This window comes from Antedon bifida, chromosome 6, assembly GCF_963402885.1.
Source record: "Antedon bifida chromosome 6, ecAntBifi1.1, whole genome shotgun sequence".
NCBI lineage: Eukaryota > Metazoa > Echinodermata > Crinoidea > Comatulida > Antedonidae > Antedon > Antedon bifida.
The window spans coordinates 22,451,487-22,476,276 of record NC_136231.1 but is presented as its reverse complement, the minus strand read 5'-3'; the positions used below and the strand labels follow the sequence as shown (position 1 = coordinate 22,476,276).

At 32.4% G+C, this 24,790-nt stretch overlaps 5 protein-coding genes across 5 annotated transcripts in view; 4 read left to right on the top strand and 1 right to left on the bottom strand.

The window, feature by feature from the left end:
• The window catches only part of LOC144844755 (ribitol-5-phosphate transferase FKTN-like), a 170,085-nt gene that overhangs the window by 53,533 nt on the left and 91,762 nt on the right, over nt 1-24,790 (bottom strand). The gene's annotated exons all lie outside the window — the stretch shown is intronic.
• On the top strand, nt 513-6,759 carry LOC144845729 (uncharacterized). Its single transcript, XM_078703158.1, has 11 exons — nt 513-811; nt 1,074-1,166; nt 1,971-2,089; nt 2,455-2,565; nt 3,201-3,364; nt 3,483-3,511; nt 4,744-4,905; nt 5,711-5,803; nt 5,895-6,010; nt 6,200-6,310; nt 6,568-6,759. Exons 1-11 carry the CDS (start codon nt 604-606, stop codon nt 6,730-6,732), a joined length of 1,371 nt encoding a protein of 456 aa, XP_078559284.1. The 5' UTR covers nt 513-603; the 3' UTR covers nt 6,733-6,759.
• On the top strand, nt 10,532-19,737 carry LOC144845728 (uncharacterized). The gene is made up of 11 exons (XM_078703157.1): nt 10,532-10,593; nt 11,188-11,475; nt 12,356-12,646; nt 13,214-13,327; nt 13,645-13,755; nt 16,417-16,527; nt 16,988-17,101; nt 17,336-17,446; nt 17,658-17,768; nt 18,086-18,202; nt 18,693-19,737. Exons 1-11 carry the CDS (start codon nt 10,539-10,541, stop codon nt 18,935-18,937), a joined length of 1,668 nt encoding a protein of 555 aa, XP_078559283.1. The 5' UTR covers nt 10,532-10,538; the 3' UTR covers nt 18,938-19,737.
• LOC144844911 (uncharacterized) lies at nt 15,172-16,334 on the top strand. Its single transcript, XM_078702019.1, has 3 exons — nt 15,172-15,245; nt 15,642-15,752; nt 16,123-16,334. Exons 1-3 carry the CDS (start codon nt 15,194-15,196, stop codon nt 16,332-16,334), a joined length of 375 nt encoding a protein of 124 aa, XP_078558145.1. The 5' UTR covers nt 15,172-15,193.
• On the top strand, nt 21,356-23,551 carry LOC144845727 (E3 ubiquitin-protein ligase TRIM45-like). Its single transcript, XM_078703156.1, has one exon. The coding sequence runs from the start codon at nt 21,356-21,358 to the stop codon at nt 23,549-23,551; it is 2,196 nt and encodes a 731-aa protein (XP_078559282.1).

Here is a 24,790-nt window from a genome sequence, read left to right as displayed (position 1 = left end):
TACTAGACCATCGATGTAATGTAGTGGTAATCGAGTATAATAGTATTAGATATTTTTTTTGATAACGTTATCTAACATTTTCAAAAGAGCAAATTGAGTAATTGAGATGGCTGTCATAAAAGGAAAGAAAGAAAGGTTTTATAATAAAGATAATAATGATGGTCGTCGACAACAAAACATTAAACTAAACATGTGGCTAATGAAAGTCTGTCCGACGGATTGTCTATGTGTACGAAGCACACAAAAAAAGAAGAGGAAAGAAAATGGTACCTTTGTGTGAAAAAAAACAAACCTCCGAACAAGACTTGTTACATTATTATTAATGATGACTTTAACATGGCCAAAACTTTTTTCATTATCAAATTTTGTTTTCTCATATTTCTGATACTATTGTTTTTTTTAAGAATTAGCATCTATTTGCAAATGTTATTGTTTGATTCAATTTAATGAATATGGATATTTGTTAACATAATGCATATGTTAAGGCTTCTTGTTCTAATGATTGGACAATTGTCTGCATGTGACCCAGTCTATGGATTATTTTAAAAGTGCTGGGTACCACTCTTTATGAAATCGCATATATATTTATAGACTAAATTGTTGATGTTCAGTGCTCATCCATTTGTATATTGTACTTCGTTACAATTTTACTCTTCTCTGATCGTTACATCACTTGAAATGCCTTCGTATAAGCTCTACTACTTTGCTGCTCGTGGCGTAGGCGAAACGTCTCGTTTATTGTTTGCGGCTGCTGAGAAGGAATACGAAGACTTCAGAATAGTGCCTCCACAATGGCCAGCACTCAAACCAAGTAAATTATTTTCTTCTGTTTTGTAATCCAGTAAATATCTGAATTGATGAAACAACTACTTTCTTTTCCGATCAGTACAAAAGATCTAGTTGAACAATAACAAATACATGTTAAAACAATTTCATTTGGTTTCATGGTAACATACACCAACTGACGAAGTCTAGCTGACAGCTTGACGAAACTGTCTTGACACGTACGTCAGTTATTTTACTGGTTTAAAACATATAATTATTAACAAATACACTTTTTTTTTAAACAATAGAAATGCCCTTTGGACAGCTTCCCGTTTTAGAGGTCGATGGTGAGCAGATTCCTCAATCGCGTGCTGTAGAAAACTATCTTGCTCGTGAATTTGGTAAGTAAAGTAACGATTAAGAGCTCCTCTGGACGCTCTTCCATTTATTTATCTATGTATATTATTTTCGTTATTTATTATTGTGATTTCATAGTCTTAATTGTAATAGTAGTGTCAGTATTGGGGTAATTTATATTTCTGATCATGAAGGTTGTCCAAATCGCTGTCCTTATAAACATATATTTTTATAACCAAGAAAACAAAAAGAAACATTCACAAATATTTAATTATGTTAATGTTCCATGAAAAATCATTCGTTTTCTACTTTTAAAAGTTGTGCTATTTTACCAAGGTAATACTAATAATATTCTAAATTTGTTTTCTTTGTATCAGTACACAGTTACTACAAAGAATAGTCTTTGATAACAAACACGATAAAATTATTTGCTGGTTGATATTTACTTTTTCTGAACTAAATGATGTTTTAACGAGATGCTCTACACGTTACAAAGAGCTAATGCTACCATCAAATAAGATAATTCAGTTTTAAACAAGAATGCAGTATAAGCATAGTAGGCTATATATATCATTTCAATAATGAACTTATTTCAATGAAACCTCTCGATGAAAGACTATACAAATACTAAATACTATACTAAATATATGATAAAACAAGAGTCAAAATTGTTTAATATTTCTGTCGCAAGTTTTGATTCTTTACATCTTGGCATCATCTTTTTATGCATATTTAAATATAACTTATTTCTCCATGCTTTAATTTTGTATTAATACTGTAGCTAAATTTTAAATACAGTTTTAAAATAATATGATAACTGTTACAATTCTAAAAATTATTTTAAACAGGTTTATACGGTTCTAACAAGCAGGAGAAGGCCACAATCGACGTAGTTTGCGAAGTAGCTCGCGAATTAAAAATGCATCTTAGTTTGATGTTTCATGCTAAAGAAGACCCAAAGGAACGGGTAAGAGTGATGACAATAAATATTAGTTATACTGATTTGTAAGCGCTATAAGACATTTTAAATTCATTTTCGATAAAAAAAAAAGAAGAAGCAATTAAGATAATGATATGAGTGTAAAATAGTCAACCTTGTGGTTAATAATTGTCATTTTAAAAATCAAAAGATGCCGTTATCGTGTTTAATGTATTATCGTCATTATCAATAAAGATGTGTTTCATAATGTTGGTATGAATGTGCCAGATATGATAATGGACTTTTTCACTCTAGACGAAACAATCTTATAGTATTATACGGGAATGAGAGAAACTGTAAACTCTATGAAGTATTAATAACATAACATCTACATTTTTGTTTGTTTATTGTAGCAAAGACTGGCGGCTGAGTTAAAGGACAAGATAGCTCCAACAATAATGACTAATCTAACGAAGTATCTCAACAAAAATACAGGCGGACACGGTTGGTTTGTAGGAAATTCGGTAAGAAATAGTTTTCATCTATTTTACCGTGATCATTAAGTATCATTTTATGAAACTCTTTAAAGTGTTGTTTTAGTTCAAGACACTTTTAGTTCTCCTATACATATCTCTCATAACTTAACAAATTCAATGTATATTATTATTATTATTATTTTATGGTAATATGAAATTTTTGAGGAAATACTGTCCTTTAGTTTACAATAATAGTAAACTATTTAAAAGACCCATTTGTGACATAGAAGTTACACTAAAACTCGAACGCGTTTTAACATATTGATTTAAATTTAAATTGGATGAAGACTTAATTACAACCAGTATCTGCAGCGCCATCATACGACAGAATTTGAATGAAATAAGGCGTAATATTTTTCATAATTAATTAGATGAGCACTGATCGATACTTATCGTCAATAATTATTGATATTTGCGGGGATATTCATGGTTCCTGTTTGATTTGATCGTTGTTATAATTATAGTATTAAATTCATTTATCGGAATCCAATGTTAATTGAGATCAATTTTAAGTTGTTATAAATAATTATACTATATACAGATCAAAACAGATATGCCACAAATAACAATATAAACTAATTGAATAAATATTAAATCATTCTGTATTATTTATTCATTTTAAGATATCTTATGCCGACATTGTTGTCTACGCACACGTGGAGAAGATAATAGACAACATTGGTGAGGATGCGTTTAAAGATTACCCAGCATTGAAGGCCAACTTTAAGAGAGTGGCTTCAAATAAAGGAATTGCGAATTGGCTTGAAAATCGACCAGTAACTCCATTCTAAATCAACACAACATATTAATGACACAACATATTAATGTACCAATAAGGTACTGGTGTCTTCTTCCTTTTCTGGTATCCTGTCTGGTTGCAAACGTTGATGACCGTTGTTCTCCAGAGTTCCCTGTTTGAATGAAATTGTTGCTGGTGAGCTGAGTGTTATTGATTGCAGAGATCATGTCAGAATATAATGGCTGTATTAAATAATTTATAGCAATTTTACAACCCATATTACTAGCCAAACATTATATTTTTTCTCTATAGTCTACGTTTTATTATTTATTTTGTCGTCTCTCAGCATCTTAATTAACTTTTATGTCTAAAGATTTTGGTATATTAATATTGTTGATGTATCGGATTATTCTTTCGAACTGTTAATAACGAAAAAAATAACAATAAAAAAGAGATAACAATGAATACAAAACGTCTGAATTATTATAGTGAGCAATATAAAATGTCCATCATCAAGATAGCAAAGACGTTCGATATTGTGTGTTTGTGACAACTATTGTTATACACAAACGGTAACAGTTGAAACTCTGTATTTAAAACAGCTGTAAATATGAAATCGAACGGGTTTAATTTTTTTACTCAAATATTTCAATTCATTGAGCGCTTCCGCACTTTTTCGTCGATTGTGGATCTGACAACATTGAATTCTATATCACAAACATGCAATTTTCAGAGCAGATAAGGCCATTTCACCTTCAATAAAAGTTGAGGATAAGTGAACGATCTTTGGGAAATTTGAAAAATGCAGTAAGCCCATGAAACACAATAATATTTCTGTAATTAAAATTATTTTCTCTTTACATTACAACAACATTACAGCCAATTCCTAAAATACGTAAAACGAATATCATTACATTTTCGTCATCGTAATCGACTGGTAGGCCTAGCATTACTATTTAGATACATGTGCTGGTATACAAACTCTTCAAAAGCTGATCTTTCTACGTTAATATTAGCTCTTAAATAATACAGTACACGTACTGTTTCCCTAGGATTTGACTAAACATTTAAAATAAAACAAGTGGATCTATAATAGCATTTAGAATAGATGCATGGTATTTATCACAGCAATGATTTTCCTGTTTTTGAAGAAATTCATAAATGCAGGATAGAATATCATGGCGAATCTACTAATAATAGATAATATAACATGTATCATGACTACTACAGTACATTTAACCAGGTCCGTACATATAGATTATCTATATTCAAACAGTTTGATGACATAGAGTGTATAATGTCAAGACAGTGTATTGGTTTGCTTGTGTCAATATTTACCAAACTTACGATAGTTTGGTTTGTCATGCAAGCTTTCACTAGCTTTTTTGATTTCAACGAGCACGTAACTGCAGCCCTGTTGTAACCAGAATTAGTTGTACAGTATCCTAATATCATCATGGCTGAATACACATTGGTTTACTTCAACGGCCGAGGAAGAGCAGAGACAGCGAGAATTCTCTTTGAAGTTGCTGGTGTTAAGTATGTAGACAAGAGAATCCCGCGAGAGAATTGGCCTGCAATGAAAGCCGGTAAGAAACTACTATGCAGCATGATTGTGTTTGAGACTATGGTATAATAATTTTACCATCTATCCATCTCTGTTCGTTTTGATGAATAATGATATAATTAGAAAGTGTTAAGTATTGTAAATCAAATCAAGTCATCGATTAGAATGTTGTTCTTAAGCACTAAACCGAACCGAACATAATTTTATGTCTTTTTATAATCTAAAAAAAAAAATGTTTTTTTGTAACTTATCACTGTTCATTATTATGCATGCATTTCTTTAATCATGGACCATTTGTAAGAACATTATTTTAATGAAAAAGTCATCCATGTAAAATAAGTTTATACATAAATAAATAAATATGCATGAGCAAGAATTCAGTTGCATTAGTAGGCCTACACTGATATAAAATTCAAAAAAAGTGTTGAAAACCTTTATTTTAATTGGTTATCAGTAGAGCACTCACGGCATTTTTGCAAAGTCATGTCAAAGCTACAATGGAAAGACGAAAAGCAAACTAGCATACGCAAATGTTTGCGGTATTGATAGGCCATCAAAAGCTAACTTTACTCTTAATCATTCTTTATGCAAATATCATTTTAAACTAAATCTTAACTGCGTTATCATGATTCAACTAACCATATACTTGCATAAGTTGTTGTTTATTAAAAATAAAAATAATATTAATAACAACAACATTATAATGAGTATTTATTGATGAATAGAAGATATTATATAGAAGAATAGGTTAAATTTATCCAATTGTATGTTGGTTATTTATTTCGCTCAGTCCAGATATTTGTTAAAATTTCCAATTTGTATTGCAGAAGCACCTCTTGGCAAACTCCCATATCTTGAAGCCAAAGGAATGAAACTGCCACAAAGTTCTGCTATCAATCGATTCTTGGCTAATGAATTCAGTAGGTACAGTAATCCTAAGTATAAGATATAATTCATTTCAGCCACATTCCGCCGAGTACAAAATATAAATGTAATTTCCATACGTTTTAGGAATGTTTGGTAAGGACAAGATCGAAAAAGCAACCATTGATGCACTTACTGAATGTTTACGTGATTTAGAAGGTCCTATAACTAAATATTTCTATGAAAAAGATGAGTCTAAAAAGGTAAGTAAATGGGTATAACTTCTTTAATTATGTTTCAATTCCTTAATAATATTATTGCTTATTATTGGTTTATTTCTTATTTTCTTTACTTCGCACCATTTGTTGGTCATTTGGTTCCTTACAACAATTTCTTTTTTTTCGCTGAAATCTTGGCTATGAAACAATAATAACACCGTTTTTTTTATTTAGGTGGAAATTAAGAAAGAATTGTGTGATGAGAAGATTCCATTGATTTTGAAGGCAATGGAGAAACAACTGTGTAAAAATAATGAGGGCAATGGCTGGTTTGTTGGCGAGTCGGTAAGTAAACATATCGGCAATTGAATGATGGAGTAGTAGAAGTAGGCCTACAGTATTTATATTCATCTCTTGCACTTAAATATACCAACAATGTATTTTGTAGGTATTTTATTGTACAACATGAGAAAAATTCTCTGAGAAGTTTGCAATAGGCCTATAGTTTGTATTTAGATATGCTTCATTTATATTGTTTATGGTGTATAACTATTACAAATGTCAAATTATCTAGATTTTATAATTCGTTTTACTTTTTGTAGATTTCATTGGCAGATATTGACTTCTTTTGTTTTATCGATTGGTTAGTGTTTGTCAATCCAGATGTACTAACCGATTTTCCTAAGCTGAAGGGCTTGAATGATCGAATCAAGACACACGAAAAAATTGCTAAATGGGTAGCTAAGAGACCAGAGACCGAATTCTAAAGTGACGGTTAAAAATGTTAACAGACCCAATCTTCAAACTAGAAACAAAGCTTAAACAATAGATTTAAATTTCGAGCATTTTGAAAATGTGTCAATAAAAAATAATTATTATAGAAATATCATTACAAAATGTATGTGTGTAATCATTATAACTGATTATAAAATGAGAATGGTTAGGCTTATATAAATACAACAAAAAAGGAATTCATTGAAACGATTGCAAAATGGTTAAAACTCTTCTTTTCCCTTTAAATAACGACAAAGCAGAATGCATAATACCAAGTAACAGTTTAGTTGAACTGAAAGTAAGTTACGTTATCGGCAATCAATGACTGACCTTTTTGATAAATAAATAATATTTTTATGATCATATAATAAATAGCACTATCATTTTCTTGCTTCGTTTACACAAACTATCAATCATCAAAACGTTTCAGGTCGATACAAACAATAAGAGAAATCAATACAAAACCTGGTTGTGTAGATTATTGTAGCGAATAAAATAAAATTCTGCCAAACAGAGGTTCGGCAAACTAACCTTTGGTAAACGGAGGTTCGGCAAACTAAGATTCGGTAAACCAGTGTTCAGAAAACTGATGTTCGGCAAACTGGTCAGACCGTCACAAAGTTGACATAATCGAAATTATTACTTTTTATTTATTTATTTCATTTCCCCACCAACAGTGAACTCATTGTTCACCACTTACAGGAGGGAACACAGACAAACACGTACACATACAATAAAAAATATTAAACTAAACTACTAACAATGTTACTAAACTTACGGAGATTATTACTAAAAATATCTAACTCAGGGTTTCTTAAAGTAAAAGAATTATAAGTTTGACTTAATCTACTAATAGAACCATTTTAAAAACATTTACTCTACTAAGGAATATGGAAAGTAGGATTTCTTCTAAGACGACGACAAGGGACTCTAAGATAAAAATTACTAACAAAGTTACAGTCAAATAAAGAATTTATACACAAAAACAAGATCAAAACAGGTTCTACTGGACTCAGGAGATTGGACATGGAAATGAAAATCAAGATTCTGATTGTGGCTGATGTGTAGCGTAAAAAAACGGTTATGCAGACGCTGAATGCGCGTAGACTGAACTAAAGTTGAGAATTGGATGGATAATTGAAAAATAAAGGTGGATTTTGGTTTGCCTGGCAAAATGTTTACGATTACGCCACATCAGCTCAAGCAGTCTATTGCACTTGCCAACAAGATAATCAATGTGAAAAGAAAAACAAAGGGAACTATCAATAAAAACACCAAGATCTTTTTTGCGATTGCACTCTATTAATGGGATTGTCATTAATTAAATAATGATGAGATAAAATGTTCTTTTTTATACTTAATATATTAAGATATATATACTTAAGATATTACTGTACTCTATAATAGAGATTAGTAAATAGTACGACTTAAATTACCAATTAGGATCGAATAGATAATTATATTAAGACAAATTGATAAGTATAAGTATATGTAGGTCACGAAATACGATACTTACGACTTTTTACACTCCGAAATTAATAATAATTGATCCACGTATTTGTCCATAATATATAACTGCTTAGTCATTGCCTATGGCATACATCAACGTAATATTAATGATAATTATATTGTTATGATAAATCGTTAATTTTATTATAAAACATTATTTTTAGACCTATACATTAACGATGTTTGAAAATACGGTTATTGAATTACACACAGACATAATAAGCATAAACAACAACCATGCCTATAAAGATGTATTGTTCCCAAAAACATGAACAAATTAAGATTAATAAAATCATATTTTGAATAGGCAATTTCACAGTTTTAATAAAGTTGTTCACTTCTGTAGAAAAAAAATCATCAAAAATAATTATTTCACTTATAAAAAGACAAGAGAAATGGTTAATTTCAACCAAAAACCATTGTCTTCCAGACAATTTAGGTATATTTTGCTTTAAATTACATTTTTTCGGTGGAAATTTTTTTTTTTTGATCAAGTTTTTGGTAAAAGTGAATAACTATTATGTGATATTAAAATGGCATATTAAAAAAAAATATACTTTTTTAGGGGGATAATATATCTTTAAAGTCATCGAAAAACAAAATGCCTCCAAGTAGCAATTCTCTAGTTAAATGTAATGTATGGAAACATTTCAAATGAGACAAACTATGCATACTAAATTACATGTTTGAAAATACTTCTTAGATGAGATGTTATAAGAACTAATTGTGATTAAAAATAACAAATCATCACATTAATGGAATATGCTGCTAAAATAAACAAATATGTGTCGAACAAAGATGGCTTGTCACATAAAATAAAATCATAATGCTACTGTTATTTCTTTTTCTTGCATTCACCTAACACCTTTATTCAATATTATTCAACATTAGAATATCACATAATGCTTAACACAATTATTGTACAATTATTATAACCATTTACTAATTAATTAACATAAATCAAAATCATTTTTTAAAAATGTAATTATACTATAATATATTAATGATACTTTTATATAAATGGACTTCTATATATAAATTTACGTAAGGGCAAAATTCGGTAAATCGCGCGTTATTTCTAGAATGTTTACTCAATGGTATATAAAGTTGGTTAGAATCTCGGTACTGATTTAAACCACCAGAAGTAACCCTGTTTACTAATTAAATTGAGTTAGATAATTAGTTATTGACAATTAAAACGAATTTAGGTTGAACGATTTGCTTCAAATAGGGGTGTTTTCCGATCGTAGTATACACTGTCTAATGGATGTCCTCTTAAAAAATACCTGCACACAATAATACGAGGATGCTTCGCATTTTCCTATCTCCTCCTACGATAATTGTTTTTAATAGCTGAAAATCGGTTGAGCAGCTCGAGTACAGTATCATAATTTTCTGAAAAAATACTAGATTTAATATACGTTTATACAAATGTATTGATTTGCGATGAATGGAACATTCCAATCTCTCAGACTCCCAGTTTGTAGGTAAATGTATGAGCCCTCCATGATTTAACACAAGTAGGTAAATTTATGGGCCCTTTGAGAGTAAACTTTAGACTAGATACAGCATTGCAATACTTTGACAATATTGTAAATACTGTACGTAATAACCATTTTTGGTCGCCATTTGAATCGACATTTTCTTACTGTGAATGTGGTTACTGTTTATTGTATTAATTATTAATTATAAAAAATATAAACATCGTAGTGGTGTATCGTTACATGTACTTTACTATTTCAATCGACTATAACAGGGACAGTTTTAGTTTTTTGGACTCATTTTAAGACAAGTTTCTCCTTCGGAAGTAGGCCTAATTCCCAGTGTGCTAATTTTAGTTGACTACATTAATCATCGTGTCTATTTATTCGTTTCTGAAACGACAATGTATTTATAGTCCTGCGGTACGTACATTTGAAATCGCCAGTTTTTTGACGCTGAAATTACTGTGTATTCGTGAACCATCGCTTCGCTCGCGTACCATCTAGTTATAGAAAGCATAATTATTATTATTTTTAAAGGTAGAAACTGAAATTTCGTTAAAGAAGGGGAAAATAAACAGTAATAAAAAAAATTAATATTATAGATTTCAACTAGACGCTTGGGTAGAGTATCAAGTAATTTACAAAGAAACCAACGGAAGCATCATTGATCCACTATCTTATTTATTGGCAATAATTCTTGTAACTACGATATTAACTAATATTGATTTAAATTAGACCACACGTTAATTAGCACCGGTGTAATTAGCGAGCGCCGTCAGTCACTGAGAAGTATTACGTGGACAAACATGGAGCTAATCCTAATTGTTGGAGTGGCATTTATGCTGCGGGCAGCCAATGCTTGTAAGTATTTTTATTTAAACAATATTCCATCTATTTATGTTTGTTATTATAAATATAAATCACATAACATGATCTCTTCATCGCATCGACGAAAGTTTGTGCTTGTATGTAGAATGTCTTTATGATTCAAACCAGTGAAATTTAGCTTATAGATCCGTGGGGTTTTTGCAAAAAAATAAGCACATTTCTGTAATAGTTCTGCTAGTTTGTGTGCACTATCAAATCATCTGTTTTTAAATTTTACTAATTACTCTATTTATTTCCATTTATATTAAATATTATTTAATTAATGCACTTTACCTTCATTTTATTTTGTATTACTAATTTAGGCCTTTATATTTGTTAATTCAGTAAGTGTATTGTATTATTATTATTTTCAATGACGACATTTTTCAATTGTTAATATCTTATGTATTTGTATTGTTTTACTTTTATATGTTTGAAGTGCAGTATATGGAGAACCAATTCGATAGTGCTTCAGCACTCATGGAAATCCGCAGGGTGCTGCACCGATGTCATGTATTTCATGTTGTTGTTTGTGCCTAAAAATTGTATAAAAAAAAAATAAATAAAAAATTACATATTCTGTTTTAGATTCTATGTACTTGACTTACACATGGTATGGAAGAATACATCTTTATAATGGCGCATGGGGCACTGTTTGTGACGATGGCTTTGACATAAACGACGCCAATGTTGTTTGTCGTCAACTAGGATACCCTAGGGCTTCTTCTGCCATCAACTCGTGGGGAGCAGGAACGGGAACCATATGGCTTGATGATATGGCGTGCACAGGTTCGGAATCTTACCTCTGGGACTGTGGTCATATAGGATGGGGTGTTCATAATTGTGGACATTCCGAAGACGCTGGCGTAACATGTGGTAGGTATTTCCTAGTCAACTTTATACTCCGCGTCAAAAGTTGAAGCACTGCCTTTTTGAATGGCCTATAGCTTTCCCGGCCTTGTTCGTCAATAATTCACGATGGTTGCATTGAATAAATGTAGGTGTGTTATAAAACAAATAATAAATGTTTTGCATTCGTTGATTGGAGAGAATATTTCAATTGATGAAAAATTGACTGCTCTACTTCAACTCGGCTCCGCTTCGTTAAAATAGATCAGTCAATATTTTCGTTCATGAAATATTCTCACCATCAAACAAATAAACATTCATTATTTGTATACTATTTATTACAAAAATGTATTCCATGAAAAATGTTGTCGTGTTATCGTGTGACACACACTGGAAATGAAAATCGCAGCTATTCGCTCTTGTATTGGAAATGGTAGCGCGATCTTTTCTCTGCGAAAAGTTGGATCGCGCAAACAAATTTGCCTAGTGGAAAACAGGCTTAATCAAACAATTCTTTATCTATACACATTTGTCAAAAATATTGCATGCAATCATCTTAATATTATCAGCAGAGATGTTTTTATAGAGCATTGCAATCAGACTCTTGATCTCCCAAAACGTGCTTTGTGGTGTCCGCATGCTCAGTCCGAGATGTTTTCATAGACTCTCTTCTCCCAGAGGTTCTTTTGGGATGTGTGCATGCCCATTTTGTCGGTCTTAGTAAAATATAAGCTTCCATGTGATACTGTTTTGTAATGCCTCCGTTCTCTTGAATATAACTGCCTAAAGAAGTGGCGCAAAATCAGTTTATTTTTTCAAATTTCACTTTACCATTTTAAAGAATTTTCTTTAACTACGTATTAATATTTCTTGAATAAAGTTTAATAATAATGTATATTGTTTTTAGATACTATGTCATTGACTTATACAACATATGGAAGAATAAATATATATTATAATGGCGTATGGGGCACTGTTTGTGACGATGGCTTTGACATAAACGACGCGAATGTTGTTTGTCGTCAACTAGGATACCAAGGGGCTATTTCTGCTATCAACTCATGGGGAGCAGGAACGGGAAACATATGGCTTGATGATATGGCGTGTACAGGTTCGGAATCTAACCTCTGGAACTGTGGGCATGCAGGATGGGGTGTTCACAATTGTGTACATTCCGAAGACGCTGGCGTAACATGTGGTAAGTAATTACAATATTATATTGATGACTATTGCTTTAAATTGATCAATCGAAGTATGCTGATAGCAACATTTTCTATATTCCGATATAAATATGGAAAACACGTAAATATTTTACATGTCTTCAATAATGACCTTTCCTTTTTAGAAATATCCCAATATGAATGTACAACAATATATATATTAACGTTTACAAATTGGAACAGTTTGAACTTTCTTTCATTTGACCTTTGTATTGTTTTGAAACAAATGTATATAGAATCAAATAGAAAAAAAATATATATATAGATATATTACTTACTTATATATATATTTATATATAGTGAATGAATAAAAGGTCGAATGGCCCTAAGAATAAAAAAATTAATTAATCTTAGTTTTGACGTACGGCCCATTTGTAAATAGGGAGTGAGTGGGCTTCTTTTCGAGAGTAAGTACTAATATGCAATAGTGCCAATGTATTCGTTCTTGTATGGTGAATATTTAAAAACTCAGATATCCTGAAAATAAAAAATAAGAATAACATGATTTAGATAATAGTAAGTCTACAATTTAAATTTTGATTTAGATGCTGTCAATGATTGTTCACCGAATCCTTGTTCATATGGAACATGTACTGATCATGGAAGTTATTACACGTGCGCTTGTAATGCTGGGTACTCGGGAACCAATTGTGATACAAGTAAATATCATTTTATATACAGGAACTTGTTTATTGTGAATTACTGCTGCGAAAAACGTTGGATTCGCGCGAACATATTCGCCTATAGTGAAAAACAGGCTTTATCTGTTTTATCATTGGTTTTCTCAGGCTTAATGTACATGAGTTAATTACTATTTTCATCAACATTTTATAACAAAAGAAATTCGCATGAAAACATTCGTTAATGGAAACATACGGTTCTCATTGGCGTGATGTTTTAGATCCTATATAATAAAACTGACATCATCGCAAAAAGAAACGCTAAAGATTTGGGTTTTTTTTGGTTTTCTATTTAGATATCAATGAATGTTCATCAAGTCCTTGTAACTATGGTTCTTGCTACGACTATGTCAACTATTACACGTGTTCATGTAACAGTGGTTACTCAGGGACATACTGTACTACAGGTAAACGAATTTTAGACAAAAAGTGGCGATATGCATTCACAGATTATAATGAACGTATTCACTCTGGGTTGCTAGTTACATTTGATACGAGTTAAAAGTTAAAAGTCAGCAGGGTCTTTTAAAAACTACTCCCATAATTTGCTGGCTTGGTTGCTTGGGGTCCTGAAAAAGAGATAATTGGATAAATAAGAGAGATAGGCCTACATAACGTGATGTTTTAGGTCCTATATCAAAACGGACGTCACTAATAACCTCCTCTCGATTCACTTCTGTGTTGGTATAATATGTAGTGTAGTGTCAACTTTTGATCTCAACTAAACAAAGAAAATAAAATTACTTACATTAAATTACTTATTTAATTTCCATCTACTCGCTGAAGTATTCTACATCCAGTAGACTAAAATTTCGAAGGTAAAGCTTGGTTCCCACTAGGACGCAACGCAAGAACGTAAGCGCAACGCAACCGAATTGACAAATGACAAGCAACAGTTTCAATAATCCATCACTTGTGATTGGCCAAGTTACGTATGTTGCGCTTACGTCATTGCGTGGGAACCAAGCTTAATTATACAGTAAACGTTCTTTTGTTTTCTAGAGATCAATGAATGTGGATCAAGCCCCTGTTACAATGGTAACTGCAACGACTATGTCAACTATTACACGTGTTCATGTAATAGTGGTTGGGTGGGGACACTATGTAATACAGGTACAGTATAAGCATTTTAGTATTTTAAAGACATTTTAAGTGGAGATATCCGTTCACAAACTTACGTACGTATAATACCTATAGGCCTAAGCTCAAGCTAAATTAATTATTCTGATATACTGGTTAAATTTGAAAGAGTTCGAAGCTAAAACATGATATTAAAGTCAGCAGGGCACTTTAAAACTAACTCCCATATGTTTTCATAGCGAGAATTATCTTATCAACCTGTTTAAAGTATGTATCAGTTAAGAATACTTCGTCGTTTATCAATCTTTCTCATTATCGTAATCTTTATAATTGTCTACGTTCATTCGCCTATTCACTGTTTCGTGGTATTCTACCTACTACGTCATCTGTCCGTCTTTCTGTCCGCATAAAAAAACCGTTTAACATACTTCCTCTGTCTTTTGATCCGCTTATGTCCATCCTTCTTCCAATCATTCATTCATATTATTTTCCATCCTTTCTAACTATACACATAATTCATTCTAGATTAACGAATGGTTGTCCGAATATCTATCCAATAATAATTGAGTTACTCATTCAGTTAATTGATCTACACCTATCTATCTTTAAATCAGTGTCTTAATCAGTTTCTCAATACATAACTATAATGCTAGTATAGACATCTCTTTATTTAGTAATTTAATTTAGTGCTGTATTTGTATTTCAGACATTGACGAATGTGCTTCAACTCCATGCTACAATGGTGTTTGCAATGACGCAGTGAATATGTATACATGCACATGTAATGCAGGTTATTCTGGAACATACTGTGACACAGGTGAATACTCAGTGCTACTACAATAAACAAGGCCAACAGCCATAAGTCGCGTGCTAAAACGCATAGTAATACCGGACCGACAGACAGACCGACAGACCGACAGACCGACCGACCGACCGACCGACTGACATAGTGAACTATAGAGACTAAAAATATCCGACCAGTTTGGTAATATATTGGCCAATCAATTAACCTATCAAACAGTTCATCATTCTTTCTCATTAACCTTATCTTTAGCATTTTCTACGTCATTTCCACCTAATACGTCATCTACTCGTCTTTCTATACCCATAAACAACTATTCCCTATCTTTGGACACGCCTATGTCCATCTTTCTTCCAATTATTCATTGATGTCGTTTTCATTCATTCTAACTATACACATAATTCTTACCAGATATTAACGAATGTTCGTCATCGCCATGTGTGAATGGTGCATGCAATGATCAAGTTAACCAATACACTTGCTCCTGCAATCCGGGATATTCTGGAACAAACTGCGATACAGGTAAACTATCTGCTAACTTAAGTTAAGTATATTTACACGAATAATTAATCAGATAGTACCCATTATCTAGAACGCAATAAAGAACGTAAGCACAACGCAAGTAATTTGACCAATCACGACGCAATGAATGATGATCTATCGCATCGTGAAGGATAAAATTACATTGCGCTTACGTCCTTGGTACGCGCAACGCAAGCGACTTGACCAATGAAAAGCCACTGTTCGAATAATCTATCGATTGTGATTGGTCAAATTGCGTAAGTGGGAACCAAGCGTAAAGGAACATAGAAAAGAAGCATCACCAGATTGTAGTAATAAATGGAGATTTGTGTACTCGCATTACAAAACAAAATGTTGATATTGTTTTCAGATGTAGATGAATGTGCGTCAACCCCTTGCAACAATGGTGTTTGCACCGACAGTATAAATGAGTATACATGCTCCTGCAATGCTGGGTATTCTGGAACATACTGTGAAACCGGTAATATTCGAGACACATTTTGTATACTTCATACATTGCAAGATCTATCTGATAATAATTTAGTTACTCATTCAGTCTATTATTCTAGTACACCTATATAATTATCTCTATCTACACCGGTGCTATCTATCATTAAATACATTTTGTATCAGTTTCTCAATCAGTTTTATAATTGCTTTATAGACATCAATGAATGTTCGTCATCGCCATGTGTATATGGTGCCTGTAATGATGCGGTCAACCAGTACTCTTGTTCATGCAATGCAGGGTACTCCGGAACACATTGTGAAACAGGTATGTTAGCATAATCTTTTTTCGTATTATAAATAGCTGGTGTAAAATCATAGAACCAGTATAACGGATAACATACATGTACAGTAGCTATATCACATGAATGGTGATTTCGTCTATAATATGTATACTGTATAAACTGACTTCACCCTTACAATACTAACACATTTGGAACCAACCGAGCTATTCGTTAAAGTAGTTAATAGTTAACCATTAGATTCACTCATATTAGCAGGGTGGTCTTTATAGGGGTGTCGTCTTTTTAACAAACAGGGATGTGCCCAAATGGTGTACCTGTAATAGAGATGTTTTTCTAATGGCACCAGCTGTCTCCATACAATAGCTGTCACATTAGACTATGGATTAAATAATAGAGAAAGAATTACATTGTGAATATTATTTAAAGTTATATGGAGTGGATAGTGAAAACGGGTATAATATATGTGTTTTTATAAATACACAGAAATCAATGAATGTTCGTCATCGCCGTGCCAGAATGGTGGTGCATGTAATGATGCAGTCAACCAGTACACCTGTACTTGTAATGCCGGTTACTCTGGGACACATTGCGAAACAGGTAATAATATAATTACAGTTAGTAAACATGTAATTACAGTTAACAATAGTAGCAAACAGTTAGCGATAGTGTAGTTAGCGATAATGTACAGTAATTAGTCCATCTACTAATAAACAGAATCAAGCAGTCGAATAAAAATAAAATCTACTTCATAGACTAAACAATACATAATTAATGCTAGTATAGACATCTCTTTATTTAGTAATTTAATTTAGTGCTGTATTTGTATTTCAGACATTGACGAATGTGCTTCAACTCCATGCAACAATGGTGTTTGCAATGACGCAGTGAATATGTATACATGCACATGTAATGCAGGTTATTCTGGAACATACTGTGACGCAGGTGGATACTTAAATCAACTATATCAATAAATAAATTATAATCATTATCAATCAATACATTTACCAACCAATGGTAATAGATTTATCGGCCAATCAATTAACCTATCAAAGTTTAAGAGTATTTCACAACCACCACAAATAGGCCTATAAACATTAGAAAGTCGCTAGATTATTATGGTACATTTACCACTTCACTACGCATATTTTTTTAGATGTGAATGAATGCGATTCTTCACCGTGTGTCTACGGAGTTTGTGTCGACGCAATAAACCAATATACTTGTCAGTGCGACGGCGGCTATAGTGGCACACATTGCGAAACAGGTAATATTTACAACATTGTTATACTATTGAATATACACATATGTTATTGTTATATTATGTATGATTACCGGGTACACCGACCTCCTTAACCACTTAAACGTGTTAACATTATAGGCCTATGTAACAGAAAGGTGGCTCCATATCGATACCATCAATACAATTTAACTTTAATGTTTTACCATCTTTCTAAAAATCTTTCTCATTAGGCCTAATGGCAAATTACATTGACCAAAACAGCGGGTTGATTGATAGTTTCAGTTGAATGTTTAGTCAATCCAGTTATCATTGATTTTATTGCTTTCACTTCTTTTTAACAGAAATAAATGAATGTGATTCGTCACCCTGTCAAAATAATGGCGTGTGTAATGACTACGTTAACAGATTTCAATGTACTTGCCCAGCCTGGTATTACACTGACAATTGTTCTCAACAAGGTGACAGTTCTCAATTTTTAATAAAATAATGTTTTAGATGTTTTTACTTTATGGTATATGTAAGGGCATTATAAAGATTAGTGACTGAATTTTCAAGTGACAGGCATTTTAAACAGTGTACTGCAGTACACGTGGAAATGCAATTTTGTCCAAATAATACAATACATCAAGGTGCAAAAACAACTTATTTACTTGTTCCCTCAATGTATTTGATATCATTAAATAATCAAACTCTAATCTGTTTTACACATAATAAAAGTAATTACAATTTTTACAGAAAATAGAACTATACTCACGTGTATTGTTTGTTTTAATAGTAAGTTTAAGTCTTGACTATTACGGATGTGTGTTAACTCTACAGTTTACAGAACTACACGGCTGATATGCAAATGAATGGAATGTTGACGTCATCCATTACAGTTAACGTCTATGCGTTCCATATAATGAATACTTTCTTATGCTTCGCCTCGTTTTTGTTTTGTTTTTTCAGATACATCGTTAAGTATAAGCGACTGTTTAGAAACGGATATCAGCAATGGGCTAACGGGATACCAATATAAAATACTTGCTGCCCGAAGCAAAGTGGAATGCTTATCCTTCTGTCTTTCTTCTTCGGATTGTGCATCTATCAGCTTTAATCCAATGAAAAGTATATGCGAATTGAATTCCGAGACTGGAAGTCTTCCTCGAACCAGTTCTCCCGATATGGTATACTATTCCTGCCCAACTGTTTAAACTACTACAGATTTGGATACATTTTTAAACATTCATTACAAATATTTTTGACCATGAAGAGGAAAGAGATAGCCTCTCCTGGTTTAACGAAGGCAATTTAACAACAGGACACCGAGCTAGCTCGCCCTGGCAAGATAGCAACTCATAACAGTCCTTTGATCTTATGTCTGGCTGCGAAAAATACCAACAATACTGTACTATGTACGGCGCTGTACTGTGTCAGTTAAGGGGCGGCGTGGAACTGATTGCCTTGGTTTAACGTTTAGCTTGTAAACCGACTTATGTCACTATGTATATAGTATGTATATGTATGTATATAGGATGCACGATGAATATCACTAGCCAAATTTACATTTAATTTAGAATTATTATAATTTTTTCAAATAATACTTATTAGTTTATTTTCTAAGATTGCAGAATATACACATTTGATACGTGAGTATGGTTAACTACAGATACGAATTATATGCATATATTTATTGGAAGTTTTTTTTGTACATAAAATTTTGATCAGACCAAAACTAAATAGTTATCGCAAATAGACAAGAGAATAATTTATGCATGCCATGACTAACTAGTATGATGGGAATTTCGTCTTTATTAGTGGTATTACTTGAAATTATAATTATTTTATTAATATAGGTAGCTAGCGTTCAATAAACGAAATTACAATTACTGTAATTGAGTGATTTAAATAGTGTATACAGCAGAAGTATAGGAACTTTTTCAACATATATTTGAATGGAATAATCACATGTTTGTAAATGTACTGTATATTAAGTAAAGTTGTCTGTAAGTAAGTGGCAATATTTATTATTTATTATTTCGTTTTTGAAACAAATCATCATTTTATTATGATTTATGTATATGTAAAGTTATTTAATTTTTATAAATAATAAATATATATATATATATAATATATAACTTTAGAAATTGTTTAATACCCCGTGATAATAATAAAGCATGAGTGAAGTGCATAATGATTACATTCATAAATAAGGACTAAACATAAAGAACCCAAAAACTAGGAAAATAAATGTTTGAGCTCTACGGCCAATTAATCTTCAAGGGACATTCCTATTAAAAGGACAATTACTTCGGCCCCAAAGGTGTCCATAATTTAACATGGGTTATACTGCCTGTAGGGCATTCAAGAACATGGAAATAATGCATTTGAGGCACACACCTATTTCAATTGTTATAAATGTCGCAGAAATCGAAAGCACACATCTAAACCTAGCAATCAATACTAAAATTGATCTTTAAAAAGATCAATTTTACAATATCAGTTCAAGTTGTTGATGGACAATTCATTTCACATAATAATTGACTTAAATTATAGTATGTATAGTGAGGTACATAATTAAAAATACCTTAGTTTCTACCACAGTGCGGTGACAGTGCCATGTATATAGATTTCCAATAATCTACATTTGACATATTTTACAATATCAATTGAGTATACGTTAAATTGTCACCAGACAAGAAAAGAAATTTAATGTTATATTTTTATATTATATCGGTTGTTTGTGTGATCATTTATTGCAGTTTGAATTGATGTAAATAAAATGCAAAATTTGTTAAAGATATTTCGATTTTATTTCCCCATTACGATGCAAAAAGATGTGCAAATAATCAGAGCTCATACATTTTCAATTCAATACTAATTTCGTTGAAACTATAATGACTCATTCATGCACATCAATTTAGTTTAAATTCATCGTCCATGATATCTAAACACATCAATACACAATGTAAATCATATACACAATGTAAATCATGCCCTTTAAATCACCTTTTTTGGAATGATATTGCGGAATAATTTTAGACTTTAGGCCTATATCTATTTCTATAGACGCAAAGCTGTAAATCCATCGATTTTTATATTCTTAATTTTATTCAATAGATATTATAGCCACTCGTTCAACTGTGTATAAGTATTTCAACTTTATTATTTCAAACAAAACAGAGATTTAGAAGTGTCTCATTTTATAGTTAACAAATCTGCACTTGTGGTGTACTTCCTGCCTTTTCATAAACTCGCGTGATTTCTGGAACGGAACGGTCTATTGTCAAAAAATGATTTGATAGTTTAAAACTAATACTTTAAAATCCTTTCGTCTCTGATCACTGCTATTACACAAAGACCAGGTAAAGGTCACAGAATCTTCCATAAGCAAACCTAACATCTCCGACACAACAATTTGACAATTAGTGAAGGCGGACTGTCTGATAGATAGTTAGTCAACGGTAAGTATTATTTTATTCTGGTCTTTTGTAATAAGCCTATTTTTCTTCTTTTAATCGAACATTTAATAATCACACTGTTTTTGTTAATCTAACTAATTAATCCTAATTTATGGTAACTTACTGGTTTAAACTTAATAGTAACTCATTCTTATCTGTACGTAGCTAAATATGTCTGCGCATGTGAAGAAACTTTTCGAAATTGACAGCAAGGTGCTGGAGTGTGGAATATGTCTTCGAAGACTCCGTGATCCAAGAACGCTGGATTGCCTTCATTCTTTTTGTTTAAGTTGTTTGAAGAAACTTATGTCTACGATGGAAGGAAAACTATGCTGTTCCACATGTCGTAAAGAATTCAGCATGCCAATAGGAGGCTTAGACAGACTTGAAGTAAACCACTTCATCGGAAGGATGTTGGAGTTTACCGACAATTCGATTAATAACAGAACTCCTTCCTGTATTGGTTGTGGCAAAGACGCAAGTCATTTCTGCTCCGAGTGTTGTGATTTCCTATGTACAACATGTGCCGGTCTACACGGTAAACTTTCTGTAAGTAAGTTTCACAGACTTATGACTCTTACTGAATATGGTAAACTAGATGACCGTGAAAAACTCTCCGCAAGATCTATGAAATGTCCTGTGCATGAAGAGACACATCTAACGGTATACTGCATGACGTGTAAATTGCCGATTTGTGCAAAGTGCTGCGTCACGACCCACAAAGTACCGGAGCATGATGTCAGGGCAATAGTACAGGTTTTTAAAGAGTATCAGCTACTTGCATCCAAAATCATACAGAAGACTTTAATGGTGGAAGAAAAGCTTGAGGAAGCAATTGATGATATTTCCAAAGTACAAGACAGTCTTAAAGAATCAACAGAAGGTTGTGAAAGACAGATCAATCAATATTTTGAGGAAATTAAATCGATAATTGAGGCTGAACATGAAAATGTTCTCGAAGAGTTAAACGCTTTGAGTACAGAGAAGAATATGAAATTGGAATCCCACCTTGAGCAGCTTCGATTAGCATCATGTAATCTTATTACACTTCGTCGTTTGAACTGTAGTCTTGTTAGCAGCGGAAGTCCCAGTATCGCTCTTTTTGCAACCCATAAAGCTTATAATGGTATGTCAACACTCCTTCGTAATCTACCAAGCCTCGAGCCCGATGATGATGGAAGACTGACATTTATGCCTAGGGAAGGTTTTCTCTCTCGGCTGGAGACTATCGAGCTTGGCGAAGTACAGGAATACAAATCAATTGATCCTCAACAATGTACACTGAGTGTTGGTGAGGAAGGTGTTCAGGTTATTCGTGGTCAGAAATTTGACTTAACGTTAAAAACAAAAGATTCTAACGGGAAAAGGCAGACTCAGACAAAAGGTGAGATTGTAGCAGTTTTGATTGACCAATCTGGAAAAGAATTCGTCACCGAACTTACAAACCAACGCGATGGATCTTACAAGATCGCTGGGGTGTGTGAGGTTGTTGGAAAATGCCGCCTACACATAACAGTATACGATCATCATGTGAAAGGATCGCCGGTGAAAGTTAACGTTGTTGACAGAGGTTTAGAACGTACCATAATGACAAAAAATCTATGGAAAACACCTACATACAGCGTACATGATATATGTTTCACAAACGACGGCCTTCTTCTTGCTTGCAATAACACGAGCGAGATCCTCAAATTGGATTATCGTACTGGTAAACTTGCGGGTAATATTGATATTGGCGGTAACAGAAAAATACGTGGATTATGCTTTAGTTCGAGGTCTAAAATAGTTATGACTGATAATTTGTATAGGGAAGTAGTTATTTGTAAACCAGACGGTAGCTACGTTCGACGATTTGGTAGAAGTTCACTTAAAGATCCAATGGGTGTGTCTGAATGCGAGAGTAACCGGAACGTGTTTGTGGCGGATCAGGGTGGACCTTGTATAGTACAGTTCGCAAAAGATGGCAATATTGTTCGGCGAATTTCAAGAGGTCTGGCTAGTATTGGAGATATGAGATGCCCTATGTTTCTGTCAGTTTTTAGAAAGGGAGGACTTGTAGCGTCGGATTCTGAAAGTAATTGTGTCCAAGCTTTTACGAACGAAGGACGCTACCTTCGGATACTTGGTCAAGGCAGAGGACGTGGAGACGGTCAGATAGAATATCCAACAGGAGTGGTGGTAGATAATGAAGATGACGTCATCATTGCTAGTTATCATAAGATTCAAATATTCAGAAACGATAGATTCATCAAGAGGATCGACAAAGAACAAGATGGCGTCAAGTATCCATACGGATTGGCTGTTCATGCTAGGCATGTTGCTGTTGCGAATTATGGTAATAGCTCGATCAAGCTGTTCACTTATTAGGTAGGACCAGTATTCTCAATAATGTAATATTTTAAAACTACAGTAAAACCCTTATTAAGGGGACACTTTCAGGACAAAAGTGTCCCCTTAATAGATGTATTCCCTGAATATGAGTTGGCCATAGTGTTAAAACATATTATTTTTCCTCGTTTCTTTCACATAAAAGTGTCTGTTTTTATTAAGGGTGTTCCAAAGGAGAGTTTCTACTGTATAATACAAAACAATCATTTATTGTTTTCGTCAAAGGTTATGATTATTATTATCTGTTACCGACCATACATTTTCAATTTTTTTTACAAAATCTATTGCAGCACGTAAGAAAAAACAAGTATAAACATATACATATACTGTGTATATATATATAAAAAATACACCGGTATCAGATCATCCGAGGATGAAGCCTGGATAATTTTAATTATGATACCATAATACATTCTATAAGCGCATTTTCCCTAGCAGACATTCTCTGTAACAATGTGTAGTTATATGTGTTTATAGTCACGTGTACTTATAAATGTACAATATTGCATAATTCCTACTTTACCATTACTCATAAAGTTAATGGTTTTGAATCACAAGAATCTTTAGGCGTATTTTGTTTTTGCTTTGCACAAAGTTATAAAGCCATAGCATTTTCCTAACAATTAATACTAATAATGTGTAATTATGTTTTCTGTAGATGTTCTAGTCTAATTAAGATACGATCACATTGTCATAGGAATGTGTTTCATTGAATATGGTTGGCCGTAGTGTTTCACGGGAAAGTGTTTAGGCTACTATTAGGTGTCACCTGAATAGAGGTGTCTCAACTGTACATAATTTACACTATAATTAACGACATGTTCATTCACAACAATTTTACGATTTAATATTATTAACCCAAATATACTGTTCATTCACAATTCTAGCAGTAATTCCATAAGTTGAAGGTTGTTTTTTTTGTAGTGGAGGATCTCATTGATATAATATCAGATCAATACTAATAATTTATTGAACTGTCAGTGAGATTATCATGACACTGTTGTTTGGAGGTCATTCTTTTAAAACAATATTATCTGAACAAAACCTTAATTTGACTAAAAAACAAAATAGGATTAGCTGACTACACTAACTTTCTGAAAGACTATAGTTTAAACAGATATTTTCACATATTAATACATATGTTAATTTACTCAGTAATAAAATGATTTTTTTTATTATATATAATACTGGCTTAAACTTTTCAATTGTATTGTTCAT